The following is a 15,508-nucleotide window of genomic DNA, read 5'->3' as shown; positions in this document are numbered from 1 at the left end:
TTGCTTTTGCTAACATTGTCATCCCTAAATGCAAGTAGTCAGATGATGCTTTCTCTAAGGATTCTTACAATTCAGTCCGATTAATTCTTCTTTCAAATTGTCATATGGCTGTCTGCAACTCTATGCAGATCATTGATAAAAGAATGAGTACATTGCCCTTGTTACTGAGCACACCAACTTAGCACTCTTGACAGTTATTTTTAAAATATAGGCATTGGATGCTTTTATTCCTTCTACCTACATAATTTTATCATCAAGCCCTTGCCTGATTAAGATATCTGCACAGTCACTCATTGCATATGATAGTGTACATTTGCTCATTGCTTGGTTTTGTAATGGTTTGTAATACCTTACGAATCTTTGGCACTAACATATGCACGCTCCTGTGTAATGGGGACTTACAACTTACTTGAGGTTTTTCAGTAGAGAAGAGACTTTGCTGTATTGCTCTTTCACTCAATGAAATCATGTAATATCCCTTGTCTCATTGTAAATATCCTTTAGCAGCATAAAGTCTTCAGAGATAAGGAAAACATAAGGAAATCTTTATTCAAGAAACATTTTCCTATTGATTTACCTTGCCATGATACTACAAGAGATGGCTTTATATTAGAGGAAGCAGAGCTAGGGGACGCAGGGGTGTCAGGGGATTTAGCACAGTTAGCATATATTGGATAAAAACAAAAGTGCTGAAGAAACTCAACAGGAAGGGGAAATCATGTCAAACTTGGGAAGTCTTTTGAGGATGTTCTGAGCAGAATCAATAAGGAGGAACCAGTGGATGTACTGTATTTGGACTTTAAGAAAGCTTTTGTTAAAGTTGTATACAGGAAGTTAGTTGATAAAATTGAAGTGCATGGGATTGAGGGTTGGTTAACAGACAGAAAACAGTAGGAATAAATAGATCAGTCTCAAGTTGATAGAATGTGACCAGTGCTTGGATTCCGGCTGTTTATTATGTTTGTAATGATGAAAATATTACAGTTGGTCTCCACATTTTAAATTTTGCCAATGATAAAGAAAACTTGGTTGCAGCGAGTCACAGGAGGAGATGCAGAGGTTTGAAGGGGATTTAAGATAGGTTGAATGAATGGGCTAGAGCATGGAAAATGGAATATAATGTGGATAAATGTGAGGTTATTCACTTAGGTAGGAGGAACAATGGTGCAGAATAGTTCTTAAATGGTGAGCAATTAAAGCATTTATGTTCAAACAGATTTAGGTACCCTTATTCATAAGTCACTGAAAGCTAGCGTGCAGGTACAATAAAAAGTTGTGAGAACATTTGTAGCTCGGGTGCTCATTGTTGTGGTTCTGTTCGCCGACGTTTCGTCCCCTGTCTAGGTGACATCCTCAGTGCTTGGGAGCCTCCTGTGAAGCGCTTCTGTGATGTTTCCTCCGGCATTTATAGTGGTTTATCTCTGCGGCTTCCGGTTGTCAGTTTCAGCTGTCCGTTGCAGTGGCCGGTATATTGGGTCCAGGTCGATGTGCTTATTGATTGACAGTCAGAAGAAACTTAAGCAGCTTGACCAGGTGGACAGACAGCCAGGAAGAAAACTCTTTATAAATTGAGAATAGTGATTATTCTTCTGCTTTGATGGCTTTAATTAATGTTTTGAATGCAGATATAAGTAATTAAATCTTTCATGGTAACTAAATTAACATATATAATGGATGAACCTTGTTGGATTTCTGTCCAGTCTCATTAATTATTGGACCATTGGTGTATCGCTGGACCAAAATGCAAATACAAAGCCAAACATAACTAGTGGTGAATTTGGTACAAACTATTGGAGTGTGGACATTCATTATTACCATAAAACCAATAGATTTTCTTTGATTTTAATAATGATTCACTTCTCAAAGTCTATATTTCTAATGATCAGTACTTTTATAGCCTGGGATGATACCTTAATTTTTGTCCAAAAATGCTTTATTATAATCCATATGCACTTTTAAAAATATTGAACAGTTTTTAGTATGCTAGTTAGTGATGAATGCATCAGAATGAAAAAAAAATGACAGAGTCTAAAACACTGCAAGTAAAATGGTTTCATGTGCTGGAACCGGAAATATGGAAGGAAATCAATTCAATAGAGTTCAAACAACAATTTAAGAGATCATTACACACCCGAAAGAGCTACCACCCCATGTCAAAAGGGCATTTATTTAGTAATGTGTGGAAAAAAATTAAATGTACAATATGAATGTGCCAGTTATCAGGACTCCAGAAATAAAATGGAATTCCATCAAAAAAATGTTATATCGTGATAATTCTCTCACACCAACACAAAGGCTCTGGTATATTATGAGCAAGTCTTTTCAGAACCTAAAGAATGCATTAACTTTAGCTGCTAACTTACAATTCACTGCACAAAAATAACACAATTGGCCTAAAAAACCTCTGCTTTTCTGCTCATTTAAACCTCCTACAACTTAATTCCATCACCATATCCTTTTCCTTTCTCCCTCATGTACTTATTAGCTTCTCCTGTTATTAAATTATTAACATATTCTAAAGTGCAACTTCTGGTGTTTTGATGGCTCTTATTTTTCCTCAGTTGCTGTACTGCTGAACAAATGCAGTCAGATTCATATGCTGAATTCATGTAATAACGGAAAATAGTGGAAACATTCAGTATGTCAGACATCATCTATGAACAGGAGAAATTGAGGACTGCAGATGCTAGAGCTCAGAGTTGCCAAGCATGGTGCTGGAAAAGCACAGCAGCATTCGAGGAACAGGAGAATTGACGTTTCGGGCATGAAGGGCTTATACCCAAAACGTCAATTCTACTACTCCTTGGATGCTGCCTGACCTGCTGTACTTTTCCAGCACTACACTCTTGACAGAGAACTTTTCAGGTCAGTAACAGATGAAATGTTATCCTCAAACGCTGACTGTTTTCATTGTCCAGAGAGGCTGCCAGGAATGGAGTATAATCGGCATTTTCTGTTCTTGATTCACACCCTGGTTTTTTGAGCAGCTGGCTTTCACTCCAAACAAAATGAGTGAAACACAAGTAGACCGATGAGCTGGCTCTGTTTATCAATTAAACAAATGTGACGTGTTACACACAGACAAGTTTCTCAGGGCAAAAAGATGGGATTATTTACACTAACATTTTGTTAAAAATTTTAACCATTAACAGTGAAAGGAATAAGCTTCAAAGCAGCCAAACTCGGTGTCAGAAGTTGCTGCAAACTAGCATGGGAATCCCACTTTAACAAGGAAATGTTAGATTTTGGCAAAATTCAACTGATAAGCTAAGGAACCAAGGCACGTAAGCCAAGGTCCCTGGAGGTGGAAGAAAGGCATAGCTTGACCAACAATGTCTGGGATATATTCAGCAGGGAGGTTGATGTAAGAAGAGTAAACTTTTCGAATAAACTGATTGAGAAGTTACAACTATAAATACCAAAAATTAACAGAAACAAGAGATGATTCTCATTTACACTTTAGAAACAGGGAAGATTTAAAAGTGCCACTGTCAAAATACATTTACAATGTGTCCAGAACAGATGTTCATAACTAGCTGATTTGACCGATTACAGTGTATAACACCCTAACTTCTACATAAATGTTGAGAGAAAACTGCATCATTTAGAAAATTATATTATTTATTGCACATCTACTGTGTGCTTATCCACCAGCTTGGTCGCATCAAGTTTATAGAATGAGTGCCAGATGAGAGATATTAAATCAGAAAAAGCATGTAGTTCTTTCAAACAGCTCTCTCAAAATCCAATACCAGACAATTTATAAAATGAAATACCCACCAGCCTGTCTAATAACAAATCAAAAACGTTCCACAACAACATGTCTCACTTAAATCAAAACTGCTCTTCTGTTGCACTAGCATGCTTTTGAGGTTATTTATTTTGGCTTCCAAATTAAAATGCTCGTTTAATAACAAATTACGGGCAGCTATGAATTGTCCCAGTCAATTAATTTCCGGGATGAGGGGATTGTCTTATGATGATAATGATTGGACCGACATTTCCTGAAATTTAAAAGAATGAGAGGTGATTTCAACATTCAAAACTCTCAAAGTGTGACAGGATGGATGTTCTGAGGACAGTTGTCTGAACTGGGAATAAGAACTATGGTTCACAGTTTCAGAATAAAGCGTTGGCCATTAAGGACTGCAGTGATGAGAGATTTTCTCATCAAAGCATTGTGCATTTCTGGAATTCCCCACACCAGAGAATTCTGGATGTTCAGTGAACATATTCAATAGATTGTCAGAAGCTCATGAAATAAGAGGTCTCAGGCTAGTGTTGGACTGAGCATGTTTGAATTGTCAAATCACAACCTCCTGTTTTTATGTTCTAAAATTGTTCAAACGACTTTCACACTGAGGCCTACAGTCAGCAAAATAAAAAGACAGAATTTTATTTTTACATTCTCAAATATGCCTGAAACTGTGTTTGTTGGCAACAGGAACAATGTGCAACCTCTCTGTAACTTGATCTCAGTAGTAAAATTTACAGCCTTCATATCAGAAGACTAAAATGGGAATCAAATCTTTATACATCTGAAGTTGAACATGCTATTTCTGAGCTCAGCAATATTTGGTCAGGCTGCAAGGGGAACCTCAAAAAAGAAAACATTATTTCAGTTAAGGTCCACTAGGACTCTTGAGGTTATAAAACACAAGCAATTCTGGCTCTCCCACCTACCTTCCCAGAATGAGGAGGAAGTAGCAGAAACAAAGAAATATAGGAGTTGACATTACGGAACCAAAACAACTTGACCTGCAATTTTGAAATACTCTTGTTTAGAGCAAAGCATGTAACAGACTTATATTGATGAAAAAATATGAGCTAACACACAATCAAGAATAACTCAATAAAACCAATGGATATATAACTTAAACAAAGGTTCATTTGTTATGAAAAGAAAATAAGTCAATCTCGTAAGGCTTCATGATATTTACATATTAATATAACAGTATTTATCAAAACTGATCAATAAACCAGTTTAATAATCCAGTGTATCCATTATTTGTTACTCTTTATACAACCAGAACAGCAGTGACTCATAAAAATGAATACATACAAACATGCATCTCATAGCTAGAAAGTTTCATCAATTATACTTCACATCACATTTTCCCTTTACAACACAACCTTTTTAATCAACACCCAATGTAATGGCTTAAAAATTCATTCATAAGCTGAAATTTTACAAGAATTGCACTTAATTGTAAATTGTATGTGCTAACAAAATACAAAGCAGTCATGTCCTTTTGCTGTCTACGTGGACTCAGACCACCAATCAAAAAGGTAAAAAGTCCAACCAGAATTGAAGTACATTCTTACAATGCCTTAAAAGTTTGGTTTCAACCAAATTACAATCTAGTAAAGCTCACTACCTACTCTGCTTATCACCACCTGTATTTTTCATATCATTAGGAGAGTGTTCTAGGACTGGGTTCACAAAACCTGCATATTCAGAATTTCCATTATCATCCAATTCTGCACTGACAAAATCATTTTCCCATTCCAGTCCAGTTGACTCATCTGATGCAGACAGTGGGTTGCTCCCAGGTCTATGGCTGCTGTGCCTTAAGGCTGCTTGAAGAATGTCTTCTTCAGTTCTAGAGCGCTCTCTCATTGGAATCATTCTATTAATCCCTTGAATGAAAAAAAAGGTATTTTTGTTTAGTTCAGCAGGTGAAATAATTCTAAAATTTCAGTTTGTATCATAAGGCAAGAGCAGTGAGAAAAATCATCTTTTATAATTTTACTTTCTTATAGAATCCCTACAGTGTGCAAACAGGCCACTCAGGCCAAGTCCACACTGACTCTCTGCAGTGTGTCCCACCCAGACTCCCCACCCTGTGTTTCCCATGGCCAATCCACCTAACCTGCACATCCCTGAATACTACGGGCAATTTAAAATAGCCAATCTACCTAAGCTGCACATCTTTGGAGTCAGAGGGGAAACCAGAGCACCTGGAGGAAACCCATGCAGACAAGGGGAGAATGTGCAAACTCCATGAGTCGCCAAAGGCTGGAATTGAACCCGAGTCCCTGGTGTAGCAGTGCTAACCAATGAGCCACTGTGCTGCCTCTTAAACATGACTCTTGTTACAACCTATAGCACTGCCAAACTATGATGTAGCAATTTTAACACAGCAATATGTATTCACAAGAACGTTTTCAGACAGGATTTTGACACTGTGCCACAAGGAGATAGGTGACCAAACGCATGGTTAAAGAGATTGGTTTTAAGAAGCATCTTAAATAGCCAGGATAGGGAAGGAATTCCAAAGCATATAGCCTATACTGGAACAGGCATTGTGACAAAATAAGTGAGAAACTGCATTAAAAACAAAACTGAAGGTGACAAGTATTCTTGGATAATGATGGGAACAAGGTTAGATGTAGGGATGCAAAAGGTTTTTGAAGAGGTTTAACACAAGGATGGGAATTTCGAGAGGCTGCTGGACTAGGATTTCATGTAGGTAAGGGCAATGATGATAAATGCTTGGAAATTGCTCAAAGGAACCTTTTTTTGAGAGCTCAAATTTATGGAAGATTGGAATTATTGATTAACAAGTAACCGATGCACAGATAATGGTTTTAGCAGCAAAAAGACTGAGACAGGTTACAAATATATGCTGTTAAAGTTGGATTCAAGGAATCTTAGTGTTAGTGTGGTCATGGTCAGAAGTTCAGCTCTGGTTCAAATAGGATGGCAAGACCGTAAAGAATCTGATTTAGCTTTAGATAATGGCTAGGGAGAATAGAATGGCTTATGAGGGAACAGAGTTTATGCTGAGGGCCAAAGTCTTTGGTCTTCCAAATACTTAGTCCACAAAACTTTTGTTGATTCAATAATGAATGTCAGACAAGCTGCATGACAAATCAGATATAATGAGAAAAAGTCAAGAATGGTAGTGAGATAAAACTGGGTTTCATCAGCATACATATGATATCTGACTTTATTTTTGGATGTTAAGTTGCAACATTTAGAGGAGAATTGGAAGGGCCAAAGGTAGATCCTTGATTAAATATTAATCAAATCCCAAAGTTTCAATTACTTCCAAAAGTTATAAATTAAAATACAAAACTGATACACCAATGATACAGATGAAGAGAACAACTCATCATTCAATAAAATATTAATCTGTAATTGTTCAGCATCAAGGAGATTATCTCTGCACTAATTGCACAGTCTGTTTCTCAGAAAGATCAGACACTAGACTGTTTTGATATGTTGACATTTTGACAGCTGCTTGGGAATAAAGCATTTGCACATAAAATTTCATTGACTGTTGAAAATAATCTGAAGTTTGAGTGTGTGGAATTGTTGCCCATCAGTGTAGGGAGTAGCCCTGAATGTGTATGGCTACAGACTTTACACCCTGGTCATCTTATACAATTTTACAGCCTTTGCAATGTGGTTGCTTGTCCATGGGGAAGTTTAATTCACTCGCTCAGACAAATGCAGCATTGGTTGCATATGAAAGAATTCAAATAGAAAATGGAATAGGCTAGTTCGATCTCAAGCTAAACAACCTCCATCTCATCTACTGAGATTATTTGGCCAATGAGACAAATATCAAGACTGTCCAGCCAGGAAGAAATCTTTTCTCTGCTTCTATGTTGTCAAGCCACTTAAGAATTGTATATATTTAAGCTAGATTGTATTTCAATCTTCTGAACTGCAGCAAATTTCAGTCTAGTCTACTCAATCTTTTCTCACAGAATAACAGTCTGATACTAGGACTCAGTCCAGTGAACCTTCATTTTTTACAAGTTTATTAATGGGATGTGAGCACTGTTGGTTAATCCAACATTTGTAGCCTATGCCTAATTGCAGTGGAGGTGTTAATAAATAAGCTACCTTCTTAAAACTTCCACTGTCCTTTAAGTAGGGATACACCCGCAACGTCATTAGGAAGGAAGTTACAGGATTTTGACCCAGTGACAGTGAATGAACATAATACAGTTCTAAGTCAAGATGGCAAGTGGCTTGGATGGGAACTTTCATTGCACTCATTTTATGGCAATATTTCCTTCTTGCCATTGACGAAAAAAAACACAAAGGTTACAGCTGCTGGACCATAGAAATAAAACTGACTTTTCGTGGAAGCTGCCTGTAGCAAAAAAAAACTGTTCGATTTGGAATTACAATAAACTCTGTAATGTGCACCTTGCATGGGGAATGGGGGTGCTGGTTACACGGGTGCTTGTGACCAAGCCTGCTCATAAGCACTGTCAGTGATTTTTGATCAAAGGGAGAGAGAGGAAGATATGACCAAACAAACAATCAGTTGCCAATGTGAGGAAACCTACTTCTATCAATTGTCTGTTGCATGAAAATTCCAGACAATGGGGACTTTATTGTATTAACTCCAAATGCAACATAGAACTGTTTTCAAAGCAAACCATAGTTCATATTCCTAGAACAGGCTTATTTTCCTACACTTTTACATGTTTGATGGTTAGAGGCAAGGATCAAAGCAGGCCAAACAACATCACAAAATTAGTTTTACGAGCAAATGACTCATCAATTTTAAAAACTGCAACGCTGGGTTTTGATGTCTTAATTTTCTTGTTTTTCTGAACTGCACAGGACGATTTGATTTGTTTCAACACTTCTTAAAATTAATTAGATTAGATTACATTACATTACAGTGTGGAAACAGGCCCTTCGGCCCAACAAGTCCACACCAACCTGCCGAAGCGCAACCCACCCATACCCCTACATTTACCCCTTACCTAACACTACAGGCAATTTAGCATGGCCAATTCATCTGACCTGCACATCTTTTGGACGGTGGGAGGAAACCGGAGCATCCGGAGGAAACCCACGCAGACACGGGGAGAACGTGCAAACTCCACACAGTCAGTCGCCTGAGGTGGGAATTGAACCCGGGTCTCAGGCGCTGTGAGGCAGCAGTGCTAACCACTTGAAGTCTCATAAGAAACAAGTCACTGTGAAGCTCCTAGAAGGGAGACAAATTTCCTGTGAGTTGGTGGCAGAAGAGGCTCCTAAACTGGAGCTCATCCACTCTGTCCATCCATTTTTTTCTCTCGACTTACCTCTATTCCTTGGACGGCATCAGTGGTGGAGAGTTGAGCCAGTGCAGACTCCAGGGACTCCCAGCCTCAAGGAAGCCCAGTGCAGACTCTCGGCCTTCCTGAGGAAGCCTAGGATGGACTCCCTGCTTTAGAAGGGCTGTAATGCTGATCTTTTAACTTTATTTCTTCATTTTTCCAATTTACACAGAAGATTTTGTACCTTGGTATCTTTGTATCTAAGATGGTGCCACAAATAGTGACTTTGTACAGTTTTGCTGTACTCCTGTATCTCTGTACTTGAGTGTGTGACAACAAACCCAATTCTAATTCTAAAATTTGTTTGATGTATTCCACAAGTTATGATAGATTAATCTAAGTTGATAAAGTAGATTACAATTTAAGGTGAAAAAGTGACTGTGCATTCTTAAAATGAGTGCAGAAGATTAGGCTACTTAATTGTTCAGTGTGGCTTAACTAAAGATTTTTTGCAGCCAAAATAACGTAACAGTTCATCCAATATTTAACAAATATTCCTCGTATTTGAACTTAAACTTAAAACAATATTTGATGTGATGGTATTCTAACCTTGAAAAGTGAATGCAAATCTGTGGAGCCAAGAATAAGTTTAGTATCTGAAAGCCATTCCCAGATTGCTAGAACTTATCTACCTCTTCAACAGGGATTTCCTGACTTCTGCTCAGCGACATAATTAAAACTGATGACAGAAGGTCTACATATTTAAGGAGTTTTACCTTCCTCATCTTCCCACTCGAGGTCCAGTGAAGTGCTATCGTCATTTGTTGATTTGGTTTTTGTTGTCAAGTCACAGCTACTTTCAGTATTTGGTGTCAGAATAGTTGCCTCTGAAGAGATTCCTAGCATGAAGGCAGAAACAAATCTTAAAATGTAAGAATGTTATATTCTGTCTCAAAATGTGCAACTTATAAATCAAATTAAAAATGAGTATTGATCAAAGTCATCACAGTTATGACACAAAGCTACAAAGACTGAATTACATTTGAACCAGTACTAACATATTCCATCTGCTTGGTTAAAACATTTTTTAAATGATCATTGAAAAACAAAGTAGCCAGTTCAGAGGATGAAACGAAAACTCTGATTTCCATATCTCCTGAGCTTTTCCAGCAATTTCTGTTTTTGCTCCTGATTACCAGCATCCACAGTTCTTTCGATTTTTATTCAGCCAGCAATGTTTGCATTCTGCTAACAATCATGAATTGCTCATTCTGTAGTTGAGTATTCTACAGACATAAAATACTTTTATATATTTATCATTTTTGCAGCTAACTATACTAAGTGAATGTGAAGCTACTGTAACTACATAATAAAGGTCACACAGTACAAAGAATTGCTTTATTTAATATTGCTTTAGTACAATTTATTTGTGAATTTCAAAGAGATGCAACAAAAAAAGTAATTGCAATATTGGTAAGATTTTGATTTCCTGAGTATAGACTGGGCAAAACTGTTAAAAATAGTGAAAGAGAGGCATTTCTGATATGTACATAGGAGAATCTTCCTGATCAAAAAGTCTCCAGTTGATAAAGAAGCAAACAAAGTTTTGTTCTGGAAAATAAAGTAAACCATGTGAAGTTTGTTACAATACAATCCATCTCTTCTCCTTATTTAATCCAATATCTAAATAACTTTAGCCACACTCTCAACTGCCTTATTAAACAGCCTAACAAATCACTTTGTCGTCGACAAGGTGACTAACCACCTCTTTCTGAACTTCAATTAATGATGGATAATAAGTTCCAGCCTTAGCAATGGTTTACATGTTTGTAATTAAGAAGAAATCTAGCCAACAGTAGCAATACACTTCAGTTTAAGGTAATATTACGCGAAGACCACAAAATAGCAAAGGGGAAATTTCTCAAGAAATGTTTTCAGGAAGGGATGGTGCATTGCTAAATTGGAAATGGCGATTGCAAATTAAAGCAATAGACGGTATTCACAGAAGAGACAGAACAGGTACAAGCTCCTTTGAAGGGAAAAGGTAGAACATCCAAAGAATGCAGCCTCAATGAAGAAAATCAAAACTAAACCAGAACTGAAAAAGGAAGAGGCATATCAAGAGTATGGTTTAGCTATTAATCAATAGCATGTGGAAAGTGCAAGAATCGATTGAGAATGTTTAATACAGGAACCAGGCAATACGGAGCATATAAACATCAAACGTGTAAGTGGTTAGGCTAGAAGTAAATGTTGATTTTATTGAGGATCCTTAGGGGAATTTGCAAGAAGTTGCAGAGGTAATGGTAAATATTAAACAAGTACTTTGTATCTGTCTTTACAGAAGTGGTGGATGATTTGAAATTTTCTTTTTCCAAAGGAGGGTGGGGATGTTCTGAATACTTATCAATAAAAGGAAAGTCACACTAAAATGAACAGCATGACTGAAAATCAGTCACTTCACCCAAATGGATTACGTTCTTGGTTGCTGTCAGGAATCTTTCAAATCTCTGAATATAGAATTAGTCACTGAATGAATCAGGGGAGGACTTAGGCCTCCCTTGGGACGAGGTCCCTTGGGAGTGTAGCCAAACAAAGAGACCGAATGGTGCAGATGCATTGCTCATTGCAAGTGGAGTTGTAGGGAGATAGGGTGATGAAGGCGGCCTTCATTGGTCAGTGCATTGAGTTAAGGAGCTCGGATACCATGCTGTGGCTGTACAGGCGATGGTGAGGTCACTTTTAGAATACTGTGTACAATTCTGGTCTCCCTGCTGTAGGAAAGATGTGATTAAGCTTGAAAAGATTCAGAAAAGATTTACAGGATGTTGCTAGGATGGGAGGATTTGAAATATAGGGAGAGAATGATTTTGCCCTGGAGCATCAGAGGCTGAGGGGTGACCTTATAGAGGTTTATAAAATCATGAGGGACATGAATAGGGTGAATGGCAAAGGGCTTTTTCCCAGGGTAGGGGAGTCCAAAACTAGAGGGCAAAGGTTTAAGATGAGAGGGGCAAGATTTAAAAGTGACCAGACTGGGAAACATTTTGAGAGGGTGGTGTGTGTATGGAATGAGCTGCCAGAGTTTAAAGCTTTGTCCCCTCATGCTAGTCATCACAATAGATGTCTCAAGTCACCTCTTAACCTTCTTCTCTCAAACAGTCTCAAATCCCTCAGTCTTTCCTCATAAGACCTTCCCTCCATACCAGGCAATATCCTAGTAAATCTCCTCTGCACCCTTTCCAAAGCTTCCACATCCTTCCTCTAATGTGGAGACCAGAACTGTATGCAATACTCTAAGTGCGGCCGCACCAGAGTTTTGTACAGCTGTAACATGACCTCATGGCTGTAAAACTCAATCTCTCTACCAATAAAAGCTAGTGTGCTGGATGCCTTCTTAACAACCCTATTAACCTGAGTGGCAACTTTGAGGGATCTATGCACATGGACACAGAGATCTCTCTGCTCATCCACACTATCAAGAATCTTACTTAAGCTTCTTGTTTGGCTTAAACCTTTTAATTTTTTGATACCAATCTAGATTTTGGTTCATATTCTTTATGCCATGTGGATTTATTTTTCATGTATTTCCTATTTGAATATGCCCCATTGCTGATTTGTTGGCCTGGTCATCTTTCAGGCCTGTGAATTTGTATCAGATCCCTTAGATAAGCACATGGATGATTTTGGGATGGTGTGGGGGGACGAGCTGAGAATAGTTCACAGGTCGGCGCAACATCGAGGGCCAAAGGCCTGCTCTGCGCTGTATTGTTCTATGTTCTATTCCCTTTTATATTATCTCACTGAAAATTGTTACAATATGAAATATTTGGCCAAATCTTGTGGGTAAGCTACTGTGTTAAAAGGTTATTAAGGAGAAAGTTCGCTAAAACTTTCAGAGAATCAAAAAACCCCACTTCCTGTTGTTTGGTTTCCACCATTCTGTTGTCTGACTTGCCTGTAGTATTGGAAACATGCAGCAGGCCAAGTAGCATCCGAGGAGCAGGAGAATCGACATTTCGGGCATAAGCCCTTCTTCAGGAATGAGGCTGGTGTGCCAAGCGGGCTGAGATAAAAGGTGGTGGGGCGGGGGGGGGGGGGGGGGGGGGGGGGAAAGGAGGAGCGCTGGGAATACGATAGGCAGAGGTGGTGAGGGTGATAGGCCGGAGAGGGGGTGGGGGTGGAGAGGTTGGGAAGAAGTTGCAGGTCAAGAGGGCGGTGCTGAATCTGAGGGTTGGGACTGAGATAAGGTTGGGGGGGGGGGGGGGGAAATGAGGAAGCTGGAGAAATCTACATTCATCCCGTGTGGTTGGAGGGTTCCTAGGCAGAAGATGAGGCGCTCTTCCTCCAGGCATCGTGTGGCCAGGGTCTGGCAATGAAGGTGGCCAAGGATCTGCATGTCCTTGGCGGAGTGGGAGGGGGAGTTAAAGTGTTCAGCCACGGGGTGGTTGGGTTGGTTGGTGCGGATGTCCCAGAGGTGTTCCCTGAAACGTTCCACAAGTCAGAACCCTCCAACCACATGGGATGAATGTAGATTTCTCCAACTTCCTCATTTCCCCTCTCCCCACCTTATCTCAGTCCCAACCCCCGGATTGAGCACCGCCCTCTTGACTTGCAATCTTCTTCCCAACCTCTCCGTCCCCACCCCCTCTCCGGCCAGCACCCTCACCTCCTTCCACCTATCGTATTCTCAGTGCCCCTCCCCCAAATTTCACCCCCCCCCCCACCTTTTATCTCAGCCCACTTGGCACAGCAGCCTCATTCCTGAAGGACTTATGCCTGAAACGTCGATTCTCCTGCTCCTCGGATGCTGCCTGGCCTGCCTTACATCTTAGTAATAATGAATGCAGGCTCTTTCTCCTGCAATCATGTGGCAGAAGATATATGTGCACTCGATGCTTCCAGGACCTTGAAGAGTTCACATTGCTGGCATATATTTGAAGCTCAGCTGCACACCACTTCAAACAACTAAAGCCAGGAACTGTGCCCCACGGTGTGATGCTCCACCATTAAAAAGGCAAGGTAGCTTTTTGGGCATAGACCAAGGGTGCAGCTGGATGGGGAAGGGAGAGGAGTGTCATGCTTTACTTTGTTGACAGCCAGAGGAGACCAAACCATCAGATGTAGTCTTGACACTGATTGCAGCCGATATCAAAATGCAAATGCATTGAAATAAGGTAGCTGCTGCTAAATAGCAAGATTCTGAAGATGCCATTATAAAGCTTAAAAGGAAAAAAAAAGGCAAATTATTCCCTCTCCAATAAAAGAGACCTAAGGGGCAACATTTTCACGCAGCGGGTGGTACATGTATGGAATGAGCTTCCAGAGGAAGTGGTGGAGGCTGGTACAATTGCAACATTTCAGAGGCATTTGGATGGGTATATGAATAGGAAGGGTTTGGATGGAAATGGGCCGGGTGCTGGCAGGTGGGACTAGATTGGGTTGGGATATCTGGTCGGCGTGGACAGGTTGGCCCGAAGGGTCTGTTTCCATGCTGTACATCTCTATGACTCACTATTTTCACAAATTTCTAGCTATTGCCCACATCACTCCAGCTGGGGAAAACATCTGCCCAGAGAAAGCATTCAATTTAAGTTAGCACCCACTCCCAGCTCCACAACCACACCAGATCCCAGCTCCCAGCCCTGCCGAGTTTTCACCATCCCTCCAGACCTTCCCTCACTGAGGACGAACGATCAGTCCTCAGCAAAGGACTCATCTTCATCCCCCTCCGTCCACGCATCAATGAAGTTAATACACACAGTGATGTCGAACAATTCTTCCGCCGCCTCTGAGCTTACTTTCACAATCAGGACTCTCGCCCACCTTCCGAGGACCTCTTCACCCACCTCCAACACATCGCATCCACCTGGACACCCCGCGCTGGCCTATTACCCGCTCTCGACCTCATTTCCAACTGCTGCCGGGTCATTAACCGCCTCAACCTGTCTATCCCCCTCCCCCATTTCAACCCCTCACCCTCACAACGCGCAGCCCTCCAATCCCTCTGCTCCAATCCCAACCTCACCATCAAGCCAGCGGATAAAGGGGGCGCAGCGGCAGTCTGGTGTACTGACCTCTACACCGCTGAAGCCAAACGCCAACTCGAGGACACCTCTTCCTACCACCCCCTCGACCATGACCCCACCCCCCATCACCAAACCATCACCTCCCAGACTATACAGAACCTCATCACCACAGGAAATCTCCCACCCACAGCTTCCAACCTCATAGTCCGGAACCCCGCACTGCCCAGTTCTACCTCCTTCCCAAGATCCACAAGCCTGACCACCCTGGTCGACCCATTGTCTCAGCATGCTCCTGCCCCACTGAACTCATCTCTACCTACCTCGACACTGTCCTATCCCCTAGTCCAGGAACTCCCCACATACGTTCGAGACACCACCCACGCCCTCCACCTCCTCCAAGACATGTGTTTCCCCGGCCCCCAATGCCTCATCTTCACCATGGATATCCAATCCCTCTACACCTC

The 15,508-nt window shown here is 40.5% G+C and overlaps 1 protein-coding gene across 2 annotated transcripts in view; it reads right to left on the bottom strand.

Annotated features, from left to right (window-relative positions):
* Nucleotides 1-2,148: 2,148 nt before the first annotated feature.
* ap1ar (adaptor related protein complex 1 associated regulatory protein) overlaps nt 2,149-15,508 on the bottom strand; it is a 128,476-nt gene continuing 115,116 nt past the window's right edge. For both annotated transcript variants that reach the window (XM_043697636.2, XM_043697627.2), the window contains 2 exons: nt 9,792-9,914; nt 2,149-5,640 (listed from right to left, as the gene is read on the bottom strand). In XM_043697636.2, coding sequence (XP_043553571.1) covers nt 5,375-5,640; nt 9,792-9,914 — 389 coding nt within the window. In that variant the 3' untranslated portion in view covers nt 2,149-5,374. The remainder of the gene's footprint in view (nt 5,641-9,791; nt 9,915-15,508) is intronic.

Source organism: Chiloscyllium plagiosum, unplaced genomic scaffold, assembly GCF_037043375.1.
Source record: "Chiloscyllium plagiosum isolate Xiang-an unplaced genomic scaffold, Cpla_swu_hap1 HiC_scaffold_1, whole genome shotgun sequence".
Taxonomy (NCBI): Eukaryota; Metazoa; Chordata; class Chondrichthyes; order Orectolobiformes; family Hemiscylliidae; genus Chiloscyllium; species Chiloscyllium plagiosum.
The sequence above is the reverse complement of the archived record's forward strand: the minus strand, read 5'-3'. Positions and strand labels throughout refer to the sequence as shown.